Below are 22,719 nucleotides of genomic sequence, written 5' to 3'. Positions count from 1 at the left end.
AGAGCCCCTTTTAGGGTGCCCGTCAGGTGTTGCAGCGCCGACCCGACGAGGAGCAAGTCCATATGATGAAGCATGACACCTAGCTTGCCGGGTGTGTGAGGACTTTAGTTCCGACAAAGAGGCCTTCCCTCCTTTTACCTCTTATCTTGTTGTCCGCCTCTGGGAACAGCATACCTTTCTTGTTGAGTACTGTTTGGGCACGTATGCTGGACCCCGCACCAAACCCATTGAGTCCCCCCTTTTTGTTAGAGCACAATTCCTTTGTAACATGGGTCACCAACACCAAAACCCTTGCCTAGTATGGTAATCTGTGTGATTCATGTAAGAACAGTGTAACAACAATCCAACTTTAAAAGCCTATTGCCTTTAACGCATGCTATTCACAGTGAGTAAGTCAGGCCTACTGGCTTTGTCATAACGTTTCGTAATAAACAGCTCAAACCTATGGAATCTGGCATTACGTTTTGCTTAGAAATGATGAGGTCTATAGAATTTACCGTTGGCTTGACACACATCTAACACAGGCCTGTTCATGTGATCGTGCATAAGCTGGGAACCATCGTGCGTAGAGTTATAAAAATACAAAAATACTGCTTGCGAAACAATACACAGCTCCTCACAATAGTGCCTAACAAGAATTATCACTGTGAAAATCACTTGGGGTTTATCAAAGTGGATGGCCAACACCAAAACCCTTCCCTGCAACAGTAATCTGTGAGATTACATGTAACAAAATACCGCTCTGTTGCCTGTAATGCAGTGTGATAGCAGCTCACTGTTTTAAGGGCTACTGGCTTTATGAAATGCTTTTCACAATAAATAAGTTAGGCCTGTTGCCTTTGTTATAACTTTTCATGATGAGCAGATCAGACCTATTGCATCGGACATACGTTTTCCCAGTGCATCAGTCAGGCCTACTGATTGTAACCATAACCAGCCCGGGCCTACTGATTTGAGTGTCAACTTTCTCACAAGACCACCATCAGTCAAACCGACCTAAAATTGCGAAGGTATACAAAAAAAGTTGACTTAGCAAAAATGCCATCTTTCCTAAGTGAGCCTGGCAAGGATTCTCTTAGATCAAGTCTGTATCCAATGTTTGTCACAGGGGCAACCCACATCAAAACTATTGCCTACTTCAATAATCGGTGAGATTTCATGCAACAAAATGCTTCTCTGCAGGCTTTCAGAGGGAAGTAACAATCTGCTGTTAAATGGATTGTTATATATGGCTGTGGTAGAGAGCCGCTAGCGTGCATGTATTTCTGGTTCTGTCATAACTCACTGCTATGACTGTTGCAACAGTTGATAACACAACTTGTTACCCACCGTTGCTACGTCTTAAAGGCCTTCCAGGCCAGGCAGTTTGTCATCACTCAGAAGCCCTCTGGTGAAAAACATTACCGTAATTCCCTGTTACCCATCTATAATTCTATGTTATGTATGCTCTCACTGAAAGCCACTAGTGTTAATTCCAGAGTCTAAATTTGGTAATTCACTACTATGGCTTGGCAACAGTTAGTAACAAAAGCTTTTACCCACTACTGCAATGTCAAAAAGGAATTCCAGGCTGCTTTGGCAGGGCTCTCAAACACTGTCAGTGCAGCGCTGACAGATCAGAAAGTGCATTAGGATGGTAGAGGAGGGAGAAGTAAAGCTCAGGTGCAATAGAGGTGGGTTGTAGGAGACGACAATCTGTATTTTTTGCAAAGCAAAGGGAGGGGGCAATGATATGTATGGCTCTACCCCAGCATAGCAGCTGAAAGCAGGGAAAGTTGCTTTTGGAGGTTATACATAATCTAAAATTATAGATGGATAAAAGGTGAATTACGGGGATGATATTCACCTCAAGGTTCTAAGTGTCATCATAAACAACTCGAGCTTTGCTTTAGTTGTCTATTTAATGTCACTCAAAACCCCTCAAAATTGACTGTTACCCATCTGTAATTCTATCTATGCTTTTGTCCATAAATATATCGGGCCTAATTCCTTTGTGGCATTTCATAATAACCAGATCAGGCCTATAGCCATAGTGATTGGCTTACCCCCATTACCAATTCAGTCCTACTGCATTGCGTATAAGCTTTGCCAGAAGCCGGAAAGAGCAATGTAAGCTCTGTTTACAGCAGTATCGTATAACTTCAGCCTAATCAGATCTTGTACTCTGAGACACCAACTTCTGGGTGGAGCCTAAGTCCCTCTTTCAGTAGTACTTGAATGCTCTTTTTTTTATTGATCATATAAGGTCTGGCAACAGCTGCACTGGCAAGCTGGACCTAAAAATGCTTTTAGATTAGAGTAGCCCTGGGTATCCCATAGTGTTCTCCAACACGCAACCGCATTCTGAAGTTTAAAGTTAATGATGGGAAGGGGAGGGTGTACAAACTGGGAAACAGCAATACATTCTTTATGACTGCCCTCCTCCCATCTGTGCTGCTGTCAGAGGAAAAACACATAATTATCCACTTATCTAAGGCATTTTAACAGCATTTCAGTGCTGCATGCACTTCCCCTCCCCCAAAAGGTTCTAAGTTCTTTCCGCTGTAAGCTTGATAGTGACCTTTACTAGACATTCATACTGGATTTTGGCTGAGGCAGCTAGGTAAACAAAATGTTCACGGTTGCATGAATGGGAAGTACTTTTTTTATGTGGAAACACACAATTTCTGCCCAATCAAAACATACTCTTGACATCCAACATGGAGGTATGGCCAAAGTCCCTTTCTTTAGTATGCCTGAATGTTTTTTTTTTAGGTTGATCGCATAAGGTTGTGCAACTGTTTTGCTATTGAGCCAAACCTAAAATGTTCTCAGTAATGGAAAAGGAGAGTGATGCATTTGTATGCCTGGGTATTCCGTTAAGGCTGGCCTGGACTTGAAGAAGGGTTCAGGTTTGATTTTGTGTGTTGAGTATAATGTATTTCAATTTGCAGGAATATAAAAATATTTATTGTTTTAAATGAAAAGGTGTAGTGGTAAATTGGTAACCGATATTTTGGGATCGAGACATCAGCATGAATTAGGAGTTGAAACCAGGTGCGATAAAAGGGTTTTAGTGGTAAAATGGGTTGGTTTCAACAAGATTATGAACAAGTGTTCATTGCTTAAATTGGAGTTTTGAATGATTATGGAAGTTGAAAGAAAATGTGACACTTACGCAAACTTGTTTAACTACGGTGGCAGTGTCATGAAGTGAGGAATATGCTAAAGGTCATATTTAATGGGACCAGGTATTGGTCTTGCTAGGAGGTGATCACTCGCAAATGAGATGGCAAGTTGAAATTTTGTATAGATTTAAAGAGTTGCTACAGATGAGTTTGGTGCAGTTTTCCTTTTCCAGACTTAAATGAAATGTTGGTTTTGCTGAGGGTTGCAAAATATTTCACAGAGTTAGACTTGAGATATGCCTACCAAATCTACTTAATTTTGGGGCCCAAGACATTGATAGTTTTTATTGAAATCAGAGCATGTTTCAATTGAATGAACTTTAATTTGGATTGACCTCTTTGGTAATTGTTTTCCACTGCTTGAAGACACATTTGTTTAAATGGCAAACTATTTTATATTGTCAAGATGATATCCTGTTTTGTGGGCAAAATGAAATAGAGCACAACAAGGCCTAGGATGTTGAAGCTAGATTGACTCTCTGGTATAACAAATGTGAGATTATGCAAAAAGAAATTAAATCTCTTGGCCATGAAGTTTCAAAGTAAAGCAAGATTTAGTGCTGACTTTAAGGGGTTCACCCATGCTAGAGAATAAGGATCATTTTAAGATAAATTGCCTTTTTTCATGTGTCTAGTTTAGTACAGTTCAAAATGTGCTGTTCATTTTTATACATTAACAAAACCAATGCCATTGTTTATAAAAAATGCAATTTTCACTCACAAGCCGAACAAAAGAAGACTTTCCCTGATTTGAAAATGCACTATGTCAACTTAGGGTTAAGACTATTTGAAATGTAGTTGCACAGGATGTGTTGGATGGTTTTACTAGGATCCAAGTGAGAATATGGTTTCCTTTTTCATTAATGACAACCAGCAACTAATCACAGGACTGATTCCTTGGTGGTTAGATTTTGATGCAACAACATTTTAAAGGCTAGAGAAAGGGTTAACAAAGGAATTAAGTGAGTTGTTATGAAAGCTAAAATAACTGATGTTATTGGACTGGATGAGATGAAGGCCAGGTTGTTTGTGGCGTTATTTTTGGTATCTGTGGATCTCCAATTGCAAGAATGTGAATTGGCATGACCGTGAATAAAGGAAGTGATCAAAGAGAAAGGACACTGGTGCAATAGAAACATTTTGCAGGAATACAACAAAGATTGACTTGAAGCCTTAGAGAAAGGTGAGAAGAAATCAGGAATGTGTAAAAGGGCAAGTTGTTGGGAGACCAGATGGACTCTGATTTCAAACAGAAGTTGAACAGCAACTGTGGATCAATGTCACAAATTGGACTCTGCAAATTTATTGGAGGGATTATCTTTGACATTAGTTTTTGAGCTATTTCAATTAGTATGTATGTTTGCTCCTATGAATTTTTGCTCTTAATGAGGTCATATTAAGGCGATTTGAGTAAGCTTGGCGTCTAAATGTGTGGGTGGGTTGGCAGGTTCCGGCCTTATTGCCTTCAGGAACACTTGGCAGTAAATAACCGGGATTGTAATCACTCTTGTAATTCCTCTTTACAGGTACTTTGGAATTCACGGATGACACAGCCATGGCGAGATCTGTTGTACAGTCCCTTTTAGCAAATCAAGAGTTTGATGAAGTGGATATGGCGAAGAGGTAAGGTGTAAGGTGCCAAGTTCTTACATTGAACGGAAATCAATATTACTGAGATTCGTTTTCAGGGAATCCTGTGACAAAGGCGAGGAGTCGTGTAACCAACCAGGAACAAGAAGTTTATTGCACATCATGTCATCAGTTGATTCCAGTACCAAGTGTGCCCCACAGCACTTGGAGTCCCTCGGTCCTAACCATATAATGTTTATTCTAAATACACGTTTTAGCATTTACAACCTATTTCCTCTGCTTCCGCCATTAGCTAGCCTGCAACGAATCATGACTTGTACCAACAAGCATTGGCTTTAAAAGTATTTTATGTGTATTTAAAGTATTGTACTGTGAAGAAAGAAGAGTAATTATTATCACCTGGTGTTCATACGCCTTTCTCTAAAATGACAAAGACGTTTTTGTCCTAGGTTTTGGAGAGACCGCTCGCCAAGCATATGCTGGAGCATACATATTGCCCATATCACTTGCACTGATCTTTGTCTTTCCTTAGCATGCTTGAACTTTTAATATGCTCAAAATTTATTTATATTTGTTCCTTGTCCCCAGCATACCATAACTGCTCATGCTGTGTTTGCAAATACCACCATTAAGCCAAGGCCAGCTTTATGCTCGAATTGCATATCATGTTATGAGAGACACAGAATGTTGTGAATTACCATTGTAATGAAGGGGGCCAGCATTATAGCAGGTGTAGGTCTCGGGGAGGACCACTGTGTCAAGAAGTACCACCATTGTGCCTTATATGCACACAATTCGGAAACTATGACTACAATGTGGCCTGAAGCATCACTGTGCTGTAGATGGCCAAAAAGGTGCTAGGAATTACCACCATGACCAGGATGCACATTAAGCTGGGGTTATGCACCTTTGTGCAGTGGATGTCCACAACATACCAAGAATTCTCGACGCTCTTACAAAACCTATTTATTCCGAGGGTGCATACCATTGTGAAATGGGTGCACACGTGTCAGAAGGACACATGGATGCCCACTGTACACCAGAAATTACCTACATGATTTCAGGGCCAGAATTTTATCTTGGGCAAGACAATGCCATGAATGTACACAAGTTGCCAATGAATACCTACTTTGTGCCACACCAGCGTGGAGGCAATGATTAGAGTTTTCCAGGCAAAGTGTGTTTCGTTAACTTGTTATGGATGCGAAATCTGGGGCTATGTGTCTATTTCCCAGCTCCAGGTTGTTGAGAATTCCATTGAGTACCCCCTTTGAGATTCTACATGAGAAAATTGGACTTGAGGTATATAACTGATCTGACTGGGCTTCATCCTTTGTTATTTTGGTTGTTCATCTGGTTGAAAGAGGATCTGTCTCTCAATAGTCTCATTTTACGAGATTGTTTGGGCTTGGATGTTATGTCGAGTAATACTCTGGCTTGCATATGTCAGACGCATTTCAATTCTTTGGGCCATCCTGAGCTGTTCACCAACCCGAAACGTATAGCAAGGACGGACATCATCTTTGCCATAAATGTATCCTTCCACTCCTTTTGTCCATACGTTTTTACCAAGCAAGGTCTGCTTTCCTCTTTCTTCAATCGTTAAAATCTTCCACTGTTTTTATCTGGCCCGCTTTTTATCTGGGGTTATGCAGGGGCAGGATTTGTAGCGGGTGCTTTTAACTGGGCTGGTCCTTTTTAGTTTGTTCAATGCTGTGATTTTTTTTTTATGTCTTTTAACTTTCCTTAGCACCTTACTTGTTCTCTCCTGTACATTCATGTATTATTAGCAGAAGAGGTGATTGTATTACTTTTCTGTTTATGTATTCTTACTTGTATACTTTTGTGATGTTCATGAAAAATAGAATAACGTTTTTACTGACTGACACTGTTGTGCTAGGTCCAGCTGACACCGTTGTGCTGGGTCCAGCATTTTACACTGGCGAGCAGTGAACACGACAATACTCATGCGCACTCCAGATTTACACACTCTCTCTCCATACAAATCACCACTTAAACAGAAGTCTTCCCTCTTCGAAAATCACACATCAAACAGCCATACGCATCTTTGCAAGATTCCCTTAACTAGAGTTCGTAACCGCAACTATCAAGTGCTTGGAAAACAATCTCACTCATTTTCACTGCTCAAAAAGAAAGAAGAAGCCAATATAAATCAAATACATTTGATTTATTTGTATGTGCAAGAAACACTATAAACACCTCAACCATGCGGTGATATTTAAAGTCAGCTGTACTGTAGCCCTGGAATTTACTTGTTTCCAAAAAACAGTAGTACAGCACATACATATATATCACATATTCGCAGGGTAATATGACAACTGTACATATTTGTTATGGAGAATGGGTGAAGGATAGGAGACGGAAATAAAACCTAAATAGGTAAATTAATGGAATGTTGGTATTGAATGGGTGAGGAAGTATGTCGGACCTTTCAACTGGAATCCGCCAAGAAATCGTTCATAAAAAATTATACAAAATATTTTCTATTATGCAGGCTATTGACCATGACGAGTGGACCTTACCTGCAACACACTTTCGGTGTTTTTTAAAGTAGGTTCTAAGATGCAAAATGAAAAGCTTGGGTTTGATAGGAAAACTTTCTCGTCTTTCTCTCAGAAAACGACAGTGGGGACGAATGTGCGCGCCTAGTTTGCATCTTCCCTTTCGTCTTCAGGATTTCTGGACCCTGTCGTCTAACAATGTAGAAAGAGGAGAACCCCTATGAAGCAGTGGAGTGAGTGTCTCGGGCATCTTTGACGTCTGAAAAGGGCAGCCTTGTTAACATGGAAACATTTCAGTTACGGTAGACCACAGCGATGGATTAACTGCAGCATTTTTTGTTAAGGGTCAGTACTTTAAAAAAACACAGTGACTCACACTGTGTTGATACAAAGACTGCAGGAGGTCGGAATTAAGGGCCCAGCGCTGTCCCTTCTTTCATCATTTTTGGAAGGAAGGGAGCAAAGCTTATACTGGGAGGGCCTTCAGTCTGACAGTTTCCATCTCCCCTGTGGGGTTCCGCAAGGCTCAGCGCTTTCACCCACGCTGTTCAACATCTACGTTACCCCTCTGGCCAGACTCCTCAGGAAGCATGGCTTCGCCTTAGTGTCATACGCGGACGATTCCCAGCTCATAATTACGACGGCCAAGCAATCTAATGACACAGCCGTTAGATTTCATATGTGCCTATCGGAAATTATGAACTGGATGAATGAGAGCTTCCTGAAGATCAACACAGAAAAAACAGAGATCATTGAGTTTGGCCAGGGGAATCCCCTGTGGAACAACTCCTGGTGGCCTTCGAAGGCCGGTGAGTGTCCCCGCCCCGTGTCCAAGGTGAGAAACCTAGGCATGCTGTTTGACTGTCAGTTAAATTTCTCGGCCCATGTGAATAGCCTTGTCTCATCCTGTTTCTTCTTAATAAAGACCCTGCGAAAGATCTTTCCGTTCATTACGCTAGAGTTACGTAAGACAGTGGTGGTGGCGCTCCTGCTGTCTAAGCTGGACTATTGTAATGCCCTATTGTTAGGGATAAACAAGGCCCAGTTGAGTAGGCTGCAGGCTCTACAGAATGCCGTGGCGAGATTACTTCTGGATATTCCCAGAAATTGATCCGTCGCTGCGGGAATTAGAACTCTACACTGGCTCCCCGTCCAACAGCGTGTAGAGTTTAAGGCCTTATGCCTGGTCCACAAATCTGTTTTCGGGGGTGGAGCCAAGGACATCCAGAAAATACTGACTCCCTATATCCCCAGCCATATCCTAAGGTCCAGCACCCGGAGTCTTATTCAGGTGAGTAGGATTAGGAGAGCTAGATGGGGAGGTAGAGCTTATTCAAACCGTGCCGCAGGACTCTGGAATAAGCTCCCTTGTTCTCTAAAATCCGTAGATAACCATCAACGCTTCAGGAAAGTTCTAAAAACCTGGTTATTCTAGGGAGCTTACGCTTAACACTGACCCTTCCCCCACACTTACCAGCGCCAATAGGCTACGGCATTCGAGCGCTTTAAAAACCTATATCCTATCCTATCTTATATATTATATATTTTTGGAATCAAGAAACAACAAAATACAGAATGTAAATCACATTGGTCACCGTTGACAGAGCATAAACACAGACAGTGACTGATTTATGCAAAATGTGTGAAATTACTTCAAATTTGCTGCGTCGCGGCAGTATGGGGTTCACCAGGCACATCTTATTCTCTGCTGAAACCCCCCCCCACCCGAAAATGAATTATTTAACATACTAATTATCTTCGGACCCTGTACCAACACCCCCTGAGGCTGCAGTAGTAGGCATTGATGGAGAGTTGACCAGATATTCATAGGCCTGAATTTAAAGGGCAGAAAATCCCTACACCACTCGTTCCCAAACTTGGAACCATGACCAACTTTGTAGAACAACAAACGTTTGTGACTCACCTACCTTTTTTGTTTTTGTTTAGATCTGTTTTATTATTTCTTATAACTATGAACGTTTACATGGTACATACAGAGTGCTGTTGATAATCATACACACAGTGAACATCCTGGGGAATTCTATAAGTACGCTTTTGGCTACACATGGGATACTATGGGGCCGTGGCCCAGCGTTACTAGCGAAGAAATATTTTAGCGGACGTATACCTTAATGCGTTAAGGTGGTCCATGGAGTAGCGTGCATGGCATAGTTAGGTGGCCCAACTAGGAAAGGAGGCTGTGCCACTAAAGCCTATTTCCGCCAGTGATCAACAAATAAGAAAAACTTAAAAGAACCAGAGGAGAGAGGGAAGGAGGGATAAGAGGAGCAGAGAGGCCCATCACTTAAGGGTTAACCCTGACCAGACGCTACCATAGATGCGTGATGACCCACCCACATTGAATGGACATGAGGCAGGCGACTTTGAATGTAACTAATGCATCGTGTGGCAGGGCTTTTTGGTTTACAGACAGCACATTTTACATTGAAATGGTTACCAACTTTGTACAGAAACACAGTTTCACTGATAAAGCTATATAGCAAACAAATTGTAATGAGTGGAAATCGGATTTCTATGACTATTTATCATTTTAACATCACCAAGTAAAGTGTGATTTGTTGGATCCTATTAAAATTGCAGTTTCGAGCACACTTCAAAATTACAAAAACAATGTGCTTAATGTTTGCTTTCCTAACTGCTGATTGCATACAGTTCATTTACATGTATTTATATTTCGATGTGTGTTGCAAAAAACATCCTACAGTCTTTCCTTTCACATTCGCTGTACTTCAGCAAGATTATCACATAATTCACTTAAAAAAACTCTTCTCACTTTGCAGTTAGAGAAAAGAAAGTAAACACCAATCCTGCAGCAATTTGTCAGAAGACATAGCCTGACATTACACCTCTGTCTTTGAAGCACCAGCAAATTTAACAAGTTAAACACATAATTTAAAGGTGTCTTTATTTATTGCTCGAGCTATCCCGACCCACCAGTAAGTCACAACCCAGAGTTTGGGAAACACTGCATTAGACCTATCTGCTGCATTATGACCCTGAACTTATTTATGGACTATTGGGAGTAGACCCCTTCCCTTCTCGTAATAGACAACGCTTAGCTAACAAAACGACCAGAGCCCAATATTTTTTTTCATGAAACTAGGACATCCTTAACATACCTGAACAGTGCACCCAGAGGAGATGCCTCTAAGCTATGACATGTCCTTCTGTTCAACTCAGTGAAACTGTTCTACTGATGGGTTCAAATACCTCAGTGCCACCAAATCAAGTACATGTGGTTTGCTCCATCCCAGTTGCAGTTTTGAGATATGGCACTTAGCCCAGCTCCTATTTCTGTAGCCTGGTAAACACATGGTAGCATTTTTGGATAAACTGTATAAGCGTATGCCTACTTTTGAAAGTAACAATTAATGAACAGCCGTATAGGCACTGTTCATCAGTGATGGTGCAGTCCAAGTCATTATCCCATTGTTGCAGTTCCTGTTTGGTATTCGGGGGTATAACCCTCAATGCTAACTTATAAAGTTTGGATATTGTGTGCTTCATTCTTTTGCTGAGATCAAGTACATGACTGGGGCAAAAGAATTTGGCTCTTTAGGAAAGTCAGTGATGGTGCCTCTCAGTGCCTGTTGAACTCTGTAATTCAAAAACACATCAAGGGCTTTTATGGCGGGACCCCCATATGGGCGAACTGGGTCTGCTGGAACTAGTGATGGCAACTCTCCTACAAGAGATGAAGGGTGTTTGATCCACCTCTCTAGTCAGTCTAACTTTTTCAATGACCACACCATAACTACAGCAAACAACTTCCACCAGGGTTTCTGTGCACCATGAACCCAAGGTAGCGTACAAACTGGAGTGTCCATTTGATGAGGAATTTCACCAGACACCTTTGGTGTAGACTCTGTCTGAAAGAAACTCAGAGATTTATTCCAGTTAATTTATACTCTGTGATTCCACCAAATCACACTGTTCTCGGCTGACCGGTGGGAGATTGACTCTAGGATCTCTTAAGTAAAGTAGGAGGCCATCAGGATATGCAGATAGAATTGTCTGTGGCCGGACAATCTCCACTCCCTCTGAGCGTGCTACTCTTTAGGAGTGCAAAACAGTGGTTCGGATTCTAGTGAGTATCGGAACAGCAAAAGTGGGCAGCCCTTCCTCCTCGTTCCCCTGCAGATAGCAATCAGATCCGTAATATAGCTGTTGACCTTGATTCTGGTAGAGAGAGCCATGTATAGCAGTCATACCAAGCTGAGGAATACCTCCCCCCACACCTATCTTGGCAAGGTCTGTAAACTTATATTCTAATGTGTCAAAGTTTATGGCCTCCTTGGCATCCAGGAAGACCACACCTGCGTTTGCTTCAAGGTTAAGCTGTGAGACGGTGCTGAAGAAAGTGATAAAACTTAAGTCAACCTGCCGGGAATAAATCTGGATTGTTCTGAGCGTATCAGACGCAACATAAAAGGGAGGTGATCCGGATTGCAAGGATTTTGCCAAGATTTTTTTGCGTCCATTAAGTAACGAGTGGTCTGTACGAGGTGCAAATATCAGTGGGTTTATCAGGTTTTTTTTTTTTTTTTTTTTTATAGAAGTGTCACCACCAGGGCCTCTTGCTAGAGGGCAACAGTTGACTTATTGGAAGAACCTCCTCAAACTGTGCCATAATGTTGGGGCCAATTTCTCCATGAATTCTGTATAGACACTCATACTTACACCATCCGTATTGGAAGCAAGGCCATCGGGGATGGATTTGATGATATTTTTTAGTTTCTCCAGTGACAGAAGTACCTCTCTGCATGTGGTGGTCTTTTTAAGGAATGTACCCTATTTCAGCCCCGAGATTGTTGCACGAGAGGTCTAAAGCTTATCCTAGTAATGTTTGAATCTTTCAGCCATCAATTGCGAATTATATATGGGATGATCATCTGGAGATTACCATAAATGTAGGTAATATGGATAACGTTAAATGGTTTGGCGGTGCACACCTAGATCCTCCTGCTGTTCGTGTTTACTGATTACTTAACTCTCTCTATTTAATGGTGCTGCAGCGCTGCACGTGCAGTCAACACATGCTTGTAGACAATCAATTTTTGACAAGTTCACATACATTGATACGCTGCACACTGTTCACACAATTCTTTACTCAAAACTTAACAACCTCTCATTATGATTCCATTAGAAAATGTGTTTTTATTCAAACATTTTTTGTGTATATTGCAATTAGTGCTCCAACATACACAATATATGTGCAGAGATATTCAATATCATATAATTTCTTGAAAATACAGCCTAACATGAGTGTGACCTTCAACACCGTCAAAAAGTGCTAATATGGATAAGGCACGTCCCTTGGATTAGTGCTATGTCTACCAAATGCGATTTAAGATAAGCAGTAATGTTGCATACATTTGGGTCGTCATTTAAACCCCTTACATTCCAGGTAAGTAATCTGAATGTTTTCCTATTACTCGTTACCACCATGGTCTACAATAGAGTAGTTGTTTAATTCAATGGCGTAATTAATATTGAGTTGTTCCTTCGCTTGAGCGTAGCTGATAACTCTGATGACATACTGTCAATATTTACCTTGCACTCCCTTCCTCCTCCACCCAAACTGAGAACCTCAATTTACAGCGATTACGACTCGCCCCATAATGCTAACCTCCCTAACAACAATAGGTAAATAGAGCAGAGCACGTCTAAGTTGGAGCATACAGAGCTCGCTGCCTACTACCAAATACCAGTGGTGGGAGTAGATATTGGTGGTACAAGCTGGAAACCACACACTGGTCTCCAATCCGTAATTGTAGCCCTTGTGGTAATAAAATATCCCATCCCATACATATATAACCTAATATTTAATTGACAGCTTAATATTGGGCACGAGTTGTAAAGCATATCTTCTGCCATGTGGGTTAAGCCATTCTCAGTCCGAGAGTTCCTTACTTTATTGCTGACAACAGCCTTGTTACCAGCACCACAGATTTTAGTATGAATTTTCAAAGCCCTCATGGACAGCTGCGAGTCAGAAAAAAGTCAGCGGCTTGCACCCCAAAGTTAACCTAAGAGAATACTGTATACTAAACCAAGGACTTCTGGCACCTGCATGAACCTGATGTTGCTGCGTTGTGATCAGACCTCAAAATCCTCGTCTTTTGCCTGTAAAGTTCCAAATTCTTTTTCATTCCAGTCTGCTTTTTGTTTCCTTATTTGTGGCTGCATCATCTTCAATCTCTGACATGTGTCGTTCTACATTGGAGGCATGCTTGTTAAGTCCTTCTCCCATACGATCAATGCAATGCAGCAGCATGTCAATTTTGCCATCCATGGTTTGGAAACTGCACCTTCTCATGTAGAAGAACATGGATGTCTTTCTCCCCATTTTCATCAGCAAGTGAGCCTATGGTTTAGTCCAGCGGTGGACTCTTGCCTCCTTCTCGACTTTCCGGGGTCTGAAGAGACAAGCCTAATGTATCTATTTTGCTCATGATCCACGCATTTACATGATCAAACATGAAGCAATGCTACGTTGTCTGAAGGCCAAAACCACGGCATCGCAAGGGCCATCCGAGCAAGTCCTCACCACGCACCTGCAAATGACAGTTCCTCATACCCCACCCACTTAGCAACTGGCAGTATTAAGTCTCTTTACCGTACAATATATATGTACTATATAAGGGAGTGATTTGGTGTAGCAAGCGGGCAGCCAAACCAGTCCTTCATAAAGCTGAGTGAGTTCACTGCTATTCGCATCTTAAATTCCTTAGGACCGAGTAATTGGGATTTGCCTTCCTCGGAAGTTTCAGTACAAAAGGCTCCACCTTTTCTTTTTGCCACAACAGTTGGAGATAAAGTTGCTCCCAAACCTTAAGTGCTGACATCTATTTTTAATGTGGTATATCTCCTAACATCAAACCTTCAGAGCAATAGAGCCTCACGAATTTATTTCATAATGATGCAAAATCCATTTTAGATAGGTCACAGGTCGGGCTTTTAATTAGTTGTTATTTTTTTGCACTGTCAACTTGACATAATTTTTCCTCAAGTACACAATTGTACAACTGCAATGTACTAGAATATTGTTTTCAACAAACAAAAACCTGCAAAAACATTTGGCATGAACTGTTGAAACCTAGGCCTGGGCGTGAAATTTTGTTGTGCTCGCGGAGTTTGCAGAGTTTTTCCCACTCAGTGTAGAGTGCGAGTTCCAGAAATGGTTTTTTCCTCGCTCGTGCTCGCCAGCTTTAAGTTAGCGAGCACGTGCGAGGATAATCTTACTCCAGACCACCTCCCGGCGAGATTTCTTAGTGCGGATGGTCGCTACCGCTGGAACTGAGAAACCTCCTGTTCGCGTTGAGGAAGCTGCCGCTTGAGTAGAACATCTACTTGAGCGGTAGAAAGAAGCGGCGTTCTCTTGCGCTGCACGTGGTGCCCCTGTGCTGATTTTACAGTGCAGGACAAACACCCAGTGATAAAATCCAGCGCAAATAGAGCAACGTAAGGCATTCTGCCGTTTGATGAACATCGCGTGGTGCTGCAGAGTTTTTTGGTCACTTTGCGTAGCGGAGGTCCACCCAGCCTTATTGAAAACTGCAGTTGAAGGTACCAAACCAGAAAGCATGCAGCAAAATTAGGCCTTATACGAGTCACAAAATGATTGGAATTAGGGTGTTGGCTCACCTTTGACAACTACTGAAGCACGTCAGTCACACTAAAAGCTGTAGCATGCCCCAGCATTGACACAATCTCTACATTATCAGGGAAGTGGATGGCAGTCAGCCTACATGTTTTTATTGAGACCTTGGTGGCAAAAACAACTTGGGCAAGCCAGTTAGAACACTTTGTTCCCAAATAGTAGACATATCCAGATGTCTTTACACCTTTATTTGATTTTGGTTTTTTTCATTCATTGTGAGATCGGCTATGATATGGGAGCTGTCGGGACAACCGTAATTCAGTATAATCCTCTTAAAACACTGAGCTTCTCTAAAAGAAAAAAAACTGCAGCTAGTTTGACTCCATCAAGCTACTGTTCAATCATGACCGGCTGATGGGCCAGACCATCTCAGTTTGAGTACTGTTGTACTTACATTTCCTGCTGCTCAGCCAGTATGCATGAGTATGTGTGTATGGAATGTTGTTCTCCAAGTACAATCAATAGTTTTTGGAAGATTTGCTTAAATTACATCAATATTTTGTACAATTTTGCATAACATACAAACTCTTTAGAGCTGTTCACTTTTCAGAATAAGCAATCCAGAATAACCACACCTAAGACTGGACTGCTGCAAAGCTCATGTAGTCTGCCCGTTTTCCTACATGCTGAGCACTGTGCTTAGTCTCGGACTCTGTCTTTCCATTTTACACTTTCAGTGTGCTTTATCTTCAAAGCTGCACTGTTGAGACAGTTACTGCCTACATCAAATGCGTGCTCCGGCTTTTTCACTTCCCCTCCATTTCCACTACCCTATCGTTTTTCGATAATCCGACCCCGCTCACAATCCACGGACTATGGCAAGCATAAACGTACTATGTTATTGTGGCGACCAGGAAAAGTAATAAGTCTTCGGCTACTGGTACATTGGCAGGGTTAAAATGGAGAAACTCATGGCTGCCAGTCAAGTACAAATAGTTGCATGCTAAAATCTCAAATATTGCTCCATTTACAATCTTTGAGAAGGAAATTATGTGATTACCCAATGGAAGCTTTTATAACAGGAGTGTTCAAGTCCCAGTAGGGCATGATCTATGTCAGTGTCCACCACTAGTTATGCGGATGGTGTTCATTTATATTTTTTATACGTGCATATCCAGGTTATCTGGTGCGATTCTGGTCCTCATTGATCTCTACTTCTCACCTCCTATTTAGGCTATTTCAACACGCTTTGTGATCAGAAGCAAACATGGCAACAAAAGAAAACATTCGTGCTCATGCTGTCCTTGGCATTAAAAGCAGAATCTAGTACATGGAGAGTAGGTTTCTGATGAATTGACTTTATTGTACTCTGTCTTCTCTTAAGGTTTGCTGAGGAGTATCTGAAGGACCCGGAGCGGGGTTATGGAATGGGTGTTGTCACAGTCTTCAAAAAGCTCTTGACCAACCAAAGCACCGATGTGTTTGAGCCAGCACGTGAACAGTTCGATGGCAAAGGCTCATTTGGCAATGGTGCAGCTATGAGAGTAGTTGGCATTCCACTTGCTTATCCTGATATCAAGGATGTGAAAAAGGTTAGTACATACATTTGTTTTTCAGTTGGCATGATGTGAGGTGCTGGTCTTTTCCAAACTGAATCTTTACTAGGTTGAAGATGTGGGGCCCTTATGGGAAATCTGGAGTCTGCTAGACATGCTGGTCCTTCTGATTTCTGCTATTTTTGGGGAAGGGTCAGCCACGTCATCCAAGCACTACTGGTCCTGTTGGTGAATATGGCCTGTTATGCATGTTATGATCTCCCATTTAAGAGTCCTAATCAACTTATTCAGTACCATCCAAAATTACTTCTGTGTTTATAGATTATCTACTTTGGTATACACTGTTGCACGTTCTCTTGTGCAGTTTAACATATAGCTTTGTATCTTTTTGGAGAAGGACATGTCACTACATGTGCCCCCCCCCCTGTCGCCCTCAAAACTTGAAAAATAAAGGATAATAAAATGGGTTTATTATTATTTTCAAGGTTCTGAGCGCTGGGCGAGTCTTGGTGGCGGTGTCATCGCGAGGGCAGTGGGAGAGGGAGTGGTCGCACTGTGATCAGAGCGCATGTCGGTTTGGACAGCCATCTCTGGCCAGCTAAATAGACATGCGCACTGAGCTGTCTCGTTAAAGGACAGGCTCCCAGTCTCTTTGGGAGGGCAAATTCCCAGTACTCAGGCCAATCTTGACGTTGCATTCAAATGTAAAGCAGCATCAGGATTGGCTGCAGGGGAGGCTGGGAGCCTGTGCTTCAGCGAGAAACATTGAAAAGAGCGTTGCGGAAGATAAATTGTTTTTTTTATTTCTAAATGTTTTTCTTATCCGTTTCCCCTCCCTGACCCCCGAGTTGTCCATCGTCCCCGCCACTCTGCCCGCACACCAGCCACTACTGGTTTTAACCCGCCTTCCGGTGCAAGGCGGGTCCATTTTCCTCTATTTCTGGATGAGAGTTGTAGGGAATTAGCCCATTAAGTACTTGAGCGGCTGAGAATGTAGGGTGCTCGTCTCACATCCCAGGATCATGATGCTAGAATATTACAGTAGTCCAAAGCTACTACAGCAGCACGACTGTTAACTATGTGCTGCATAAAGGGCGTTAAAGTGAACCGCAGTTCCGCTCTGAGTGTGCTTTGGTTTATGAAGTTAGTTACCACCACTGGATGTATGCAAATGGTATAAAAGCTTAATGACACTAGGCCTTTGAGAAGAGCCCACTGTTATGCGTTGGAATGTGTTTTGTTCACCATCACCCGAGGTGCATGTGTGATGCTTTTCAGGTCTAATACCTATATTTTGCGACAGGTTGCCAAGATCAGTGGCCAACTGACCCACGCTGCTTCACTGGGCTACAACGGTGGCATCCTTCAGGCCCTGGCTGTGCACTATGCTCTGCAGGGTGAACCGAGCAACAGTTTCCTGGATCAGCTCATCAGCAATATGGAAACTGTGGAAGGAGACGATAAGTCACTGGCTGATGCTAAAGAGTAAGTGAGTTGGCGGAAGGAGTTAGGTTTGAATTGGTGACATAAAGGTCAATGTCTCCTTGTCATACTTTGTCTTGGTGTATTTTGTGTGGGTGAGTGAGGTGGAGCATACTGCCAACCCTCCTGATTCAGACAGGAGAGTACCGATTTCGAGGCTAGTCTCCCGAATCCTGCATGCAAAAAAGCGATTCCTCTGCCGGCTTCAGCTGACAAGGCCTGGTCTTGTGTAACTCGTAGTATGCGCTGCTAGTAACCTGCTCCTGCAGGCCAATGCACAACACTTCGGATTAACACAAAAGGATCTAGGAAAAAGTATTGCACTTATCTGACTACTAGGAAATATATTTACATTTGGTGCGTCGACCAACAGAGAGCCAGACCCTTTTGATTCTCTTTGTTGTAAAACAACCTTCCACAACAGGCAATTGTAAAGATATATGTGATCCGCACACACAAAAAAAGACAGTCCGTTCATTCAATGATGATTCACACTGATCTGTATTTCTTCAATCTTTATTTTCTTGTTACACTCCGCTGTAGCCAACGCGTTTCGTCCTTTTGAAGGACTTCTTCAGGGCTGTAATATAGCGTATGTGGATCTATCTCTTTGTTTTATAGACAGAGTTCTCTTATGCTCCCTATTTGACTTTCCCCAATTGGTATCTCACGGTCCTCAAGATACACAGTGGGACCTTAGTCCAATAAATCACGTGTTGTCCATAGCGATTTTTCCGTGCTTACATTTGCATTTCTAATATCCGATCCTGCAGCAGCAGACTTGCAAATCTCATACATGACAGTAACCCCCTTCAGGCCCCAATAGAAGTCAGTGGGGGAAATACATTCTCCTGATGTTTTTCTTTTAAGAAATCTCCCACTTTTATAAAATGTTGGCATGTATGGTAGGGTGTTACTGGCAGGTTTATAAAGGCTTTGTTTGCAGGTATTTGAGCTTTGAGAAAAGTAGATGCGTATTCATGACCCTGAGTTTGAACTGATAGGATAGGCATTCTTCATGTTTTGAGTGAGAATATTTTTTAAGAAGAAAAAGGCCTTCATTTCATACCAATCACATGATTGCAGGCGTTTTTTTTGTACACTTTAAAATACCTCAATTTTTTTGCGGATCCAAAATATATATTTAAGAGTGCTAACGGAACAGATGACTTTCACAACACTAATAAACACATTTGAATACACAGCATAAGATGGGGCTTACAAACAAATGTGATATTGAATCCATTCTATTAAGCAGAGCCCTGTTGTTAAGCAGAGCCCAGGCCGATATCATGCATAGCATGGGGCCAGATTGTTATCTTCAGGAATCGAGGCGTTATCTTAACAAATCAAGAAGTGGAAATTATTCAGACGGTGCTAGTGGCCAATGCCTTGCGTGGACAGGAGTCCTAGGTAAACTTTCTGCTTTTTTGATGATACTCCAGTTTTAATGTTGGATTCAGAAACTTTTTATATGTGTTCGTGTTTTGTACAGTGCTGATACTTCACCCACTTTGCAACGTTTGGAATCTGGAAGTGAGATTCAGAATATTGACCTCGCGAGGAGGGTTGGGGAGTCTGGTATTCATCCTGGAGATCTGAAACATCTGATCTTGCTGGCTGAGTTTTTACTTGTGGACTGAGGTCTTATCACTGCCTCTTTGTGAGGGCATTGTGGTACTCATCCATAGACTGAATTGCTTGAATTCTGATGGGAATGTACCGTTGCTCGGGAGCTTGATTCTGCAAGTCTTGCGAAGGATTTAGAGAACTCTTCTCCGCATTAGAGGGCTGAGACTGGTTTTGAGAAGGAGCTCAGGTTTAATCTAGATTGCAAGGGTTTCCACTTTCTGGGTTGTGCTTAATTCCTGAGACCAATAGATGGGGAGAGAGGCTGGGAATGTGTTTAGTTATCAGCATCTGAGTTTTGGTGCCACTCCGACTAACTAGGTTATCCCTCATTGGTAGTGAGTAGCTGGGCTAGGATGTTTTTGCTTTCATTTGATACCCAGAGGTTAAAGTATTAGAGTATTGTTCACATTCATGTTGAATGTAGTTGGTGGCTTTACCAAGGGTCACATAAAAATGATGAAATGTGGTGGTGCACATCCTTGGATTTGACCAACACTTTGGTTGTTACCAGTTCTTGTATGCTGACTCTGATCTCACAAGAAGAGTCAGAACTACTCTAGCCCCACTCGGACATCTTATCTCTTTTCTCCAGGCGATTTTATAGAGTCTTGTAGTTGACTGCATCATATGCTGCTGACAGACTTGATGATCGATTTTTCACTGGTATTGGCCAGTGGGTGTTTGGTAATTCTGAGAAGCCTGACTCCTCCAAGCTGGTCTTGTAGAACATAGTTAGCTTCCCGGAGGCTTGGGTTTGTGCGAGTCCTCACCCTCCAGGTTCTTGGAAAGGATTTCCATGTGGGGTGACAGTTTGACAGGCCTCAGAAGTTTGCTGTGGAATGTCTTGACTAATGCCTCTTGAGAGGATATATATGTGCCTATTTAAGTGTATATGCCAGATGTATCAATATGGTTGTTGCAGCAGAGCTGTGGTCAGAGCGGCAGATCAAATGTATTGGTCTCTGCTGCTGCATGAAAAGCCTAGGTTAGGTTAACTAGTGTGAGAAGCGACTGGGAACCTTGAGGCTTAGTGGGGGTATGATTTAAAGCTTGATTTTTCGAGGTTTCCCTTGATTTCTTGTATTTTCTCCTGGTTTTGCCTTTGAATATGTGTTTTTAGACTTTAGTAGAGGTTTCATAATTTGAATGCTAGCTATTGGGGAATAAGAAAGGCTCCCTTTCCTGCTGTACGGTCGGTCCGATGACTGTATGATTCGGTTAAGAGCAGCTTATGCAACTTTAAAAATAACGTTCAACAACCATGCCTGTGCTGTCTAAGCCTAGATGTGCATTCAGACAGAAACCATGTTTTAACCATTAAATGGTTTGGATAGAAGCCTTGAAAAAGGTTACTCTGGGAACTATCACTAATGGACTATAGGCCACATGTACAAAACTTCTGAATTGTGATTTCCTAATTGGGATTCATAGCAAATCGCAATTTGGAAATCGCAATTCGTAATGTAAGAAAACGTAAACCTTTTAATAGCGATTCCTAATGTGTCGCAAATTGACCTACCTCATGAATATTAATGAGGTAGGCGGCAATTTGCGACCCATTAGAAATCGCAGCCATCACAGGGATGGTGGCCGGCTGGCAGGCCTTGAAAAATCATAAAAATATTACTAGACCTGCAGGGCTAGTGACTTAAATCTACTAGACCTAATTGTAATGCTCTTGACCCTTAAAGTGGGTTTAAATGATGTGATCCTAGGCAAATATTTTAATTTACTGAGGGCCATTTTCTTCATCATCGCATATTAGAGCACCTTCAAATATACTAGTCCAGCATGTCTGCTGTACAAAAACTCTTTTGTTTGATTTAATAGACTAAACTTTTGCTTCATATATAATACAAATCTAGCCACATATCGAATGCTCATGACCCCCGACTTGCCTCCTAGTTCATTAACAGAGTTGTCATCAGGGCGGGTGTAGGCATGTTTCTCAAATCATGTTTAAAACCTATCACTTTTAATAAATACATAAATAAAGCATGAAGTAGTAGCACACTGTCATTTGTATATCTGCAGATTTCACATTGAAATGGCCACAACATTTCCCACTGGCATGCGGTTTTACTGATAAAATGATACAGTGTACAAACATTTAGTAAACAAACAGTAATGTTTGGAAATAGTTTCTGTAAATATTTGTGATTTGCATGTCACCAAGTAAAGTGTTCTGATTTGAAATCTTTGTTTGCATCACACTTCTCAATTACAAAAAAAGTGCTTTCGCAATCCCTGATATGTTTTGAAATATTGCAATTATTTAAATGTTGTGTTAGAAAAAAATGGACATCTTGCAGCCTTTTGTTTCACAATGAATGTCAGACAGGTCATGTGACAAAAACTTGTAATTGTAGTTAGAAAAAGAAAAAACCTCAATTTTCCACGCTACAATTTTTAAAAAGACAAACTGACATTTTACCTCTTTCATTGAACAGACAGAAAATGTGTCAAGATAAAAACCAGATTTAAAGGCCTTTATATTGCTCATCATTCACTTTCTGAATGAGCAGAACATCTGTTCCTTTCCAGATTGTGTTCACTCACCAGAATGGACCAGTAGTTGTTAAAAATAGCTCGACCTGAGAGTGGGCAGTTAAAATGTCCGAGGCCTGTGTGTGCTGGGGTCAGAAGACCACCATATCTGTGATTGCTTTTAAATAAATCTTTTTTTAAGAAATGCAGCCTGTTTTTCTTAAAAGGAAAATGGGATGTGTTTCAAAAAAATAAATAAAGTGTTATTTTTATTTTTTAAGAGTAAGCAGTGGTCCGTGGGACCATTGCCTACTCTTAAAAAATGTGTTACCTACTATTCTCTAAAGGGCCATTTACGAATAGGTTACCACAATTTTTCAAATGGCAGTATACTGCAAATGTTTTGCGACTGCATTTCACATACACACTACTGCAATTTGGTATTAGGAAGGGACTCTAACACGCCGCTTCCTAACTTTGATTTGCAAACCCAGTTTTCGATTTGGTAATAGGTTACCCATTCGCAAATTGGGATTTGTACGTTTGAAACAGCCTTTCTTGTGCAAACGGGCTGATTCTGCTTATCGGCCCTTTTGCAACTATAAAAAGACTCTGTACATGTGGCCCTTAATCTGGAATTGTTACTTTTTAGGTGTAGA

At 41.6% G+C, this 22,719-nt stretch overlaps 1 protein-coding gene across 1 annotated transcript in view; it reads left to right on the top strand.

The window, feature by feature from the left end:
• ADPRS (ADP-ribosylserine hydrolase) overlaps positions 1-22,719 on the top strand; it is a 56,224-nt gene that overhangs the window by 28,722 nt on the left and 4,783 nt on the right. Inside the window, exons 2-4 of the mRNA XM_085647969.1 lie at positions 4,694-4,790; positions 16,288-16,495; positions 17,763-17,944. Of these exons, the coding sequence (XP_085504095.1) occupies positions 4,694-4,790; positions 16,288-16,495; positions 17,763-17,944 (487 nt within the window). The remainder of the gene's footprint in view (positions 1-4,693; positions 4,791-16,287; positions 16,496-17,762; positions 17,945-22,719) is intronic.

This window comes from Triturus cristatus, chromosome 3_2 (assembly GCF_964204655.1).
Source record: "Triturus cristatus chromosome 3_2, aTriCri1.1, whole genome shotgun sequence".
Lineage (NCBI taxonomy): Eukaryota > Metazoa > Chordata > Amphibia > Caudata > Salamandridae > Triturus > Triturus cristatus.
Note: the sequence above shows the minus strand (reverse complement) of the source record. Positions and strands in the feature narration are given on the sequence as shown.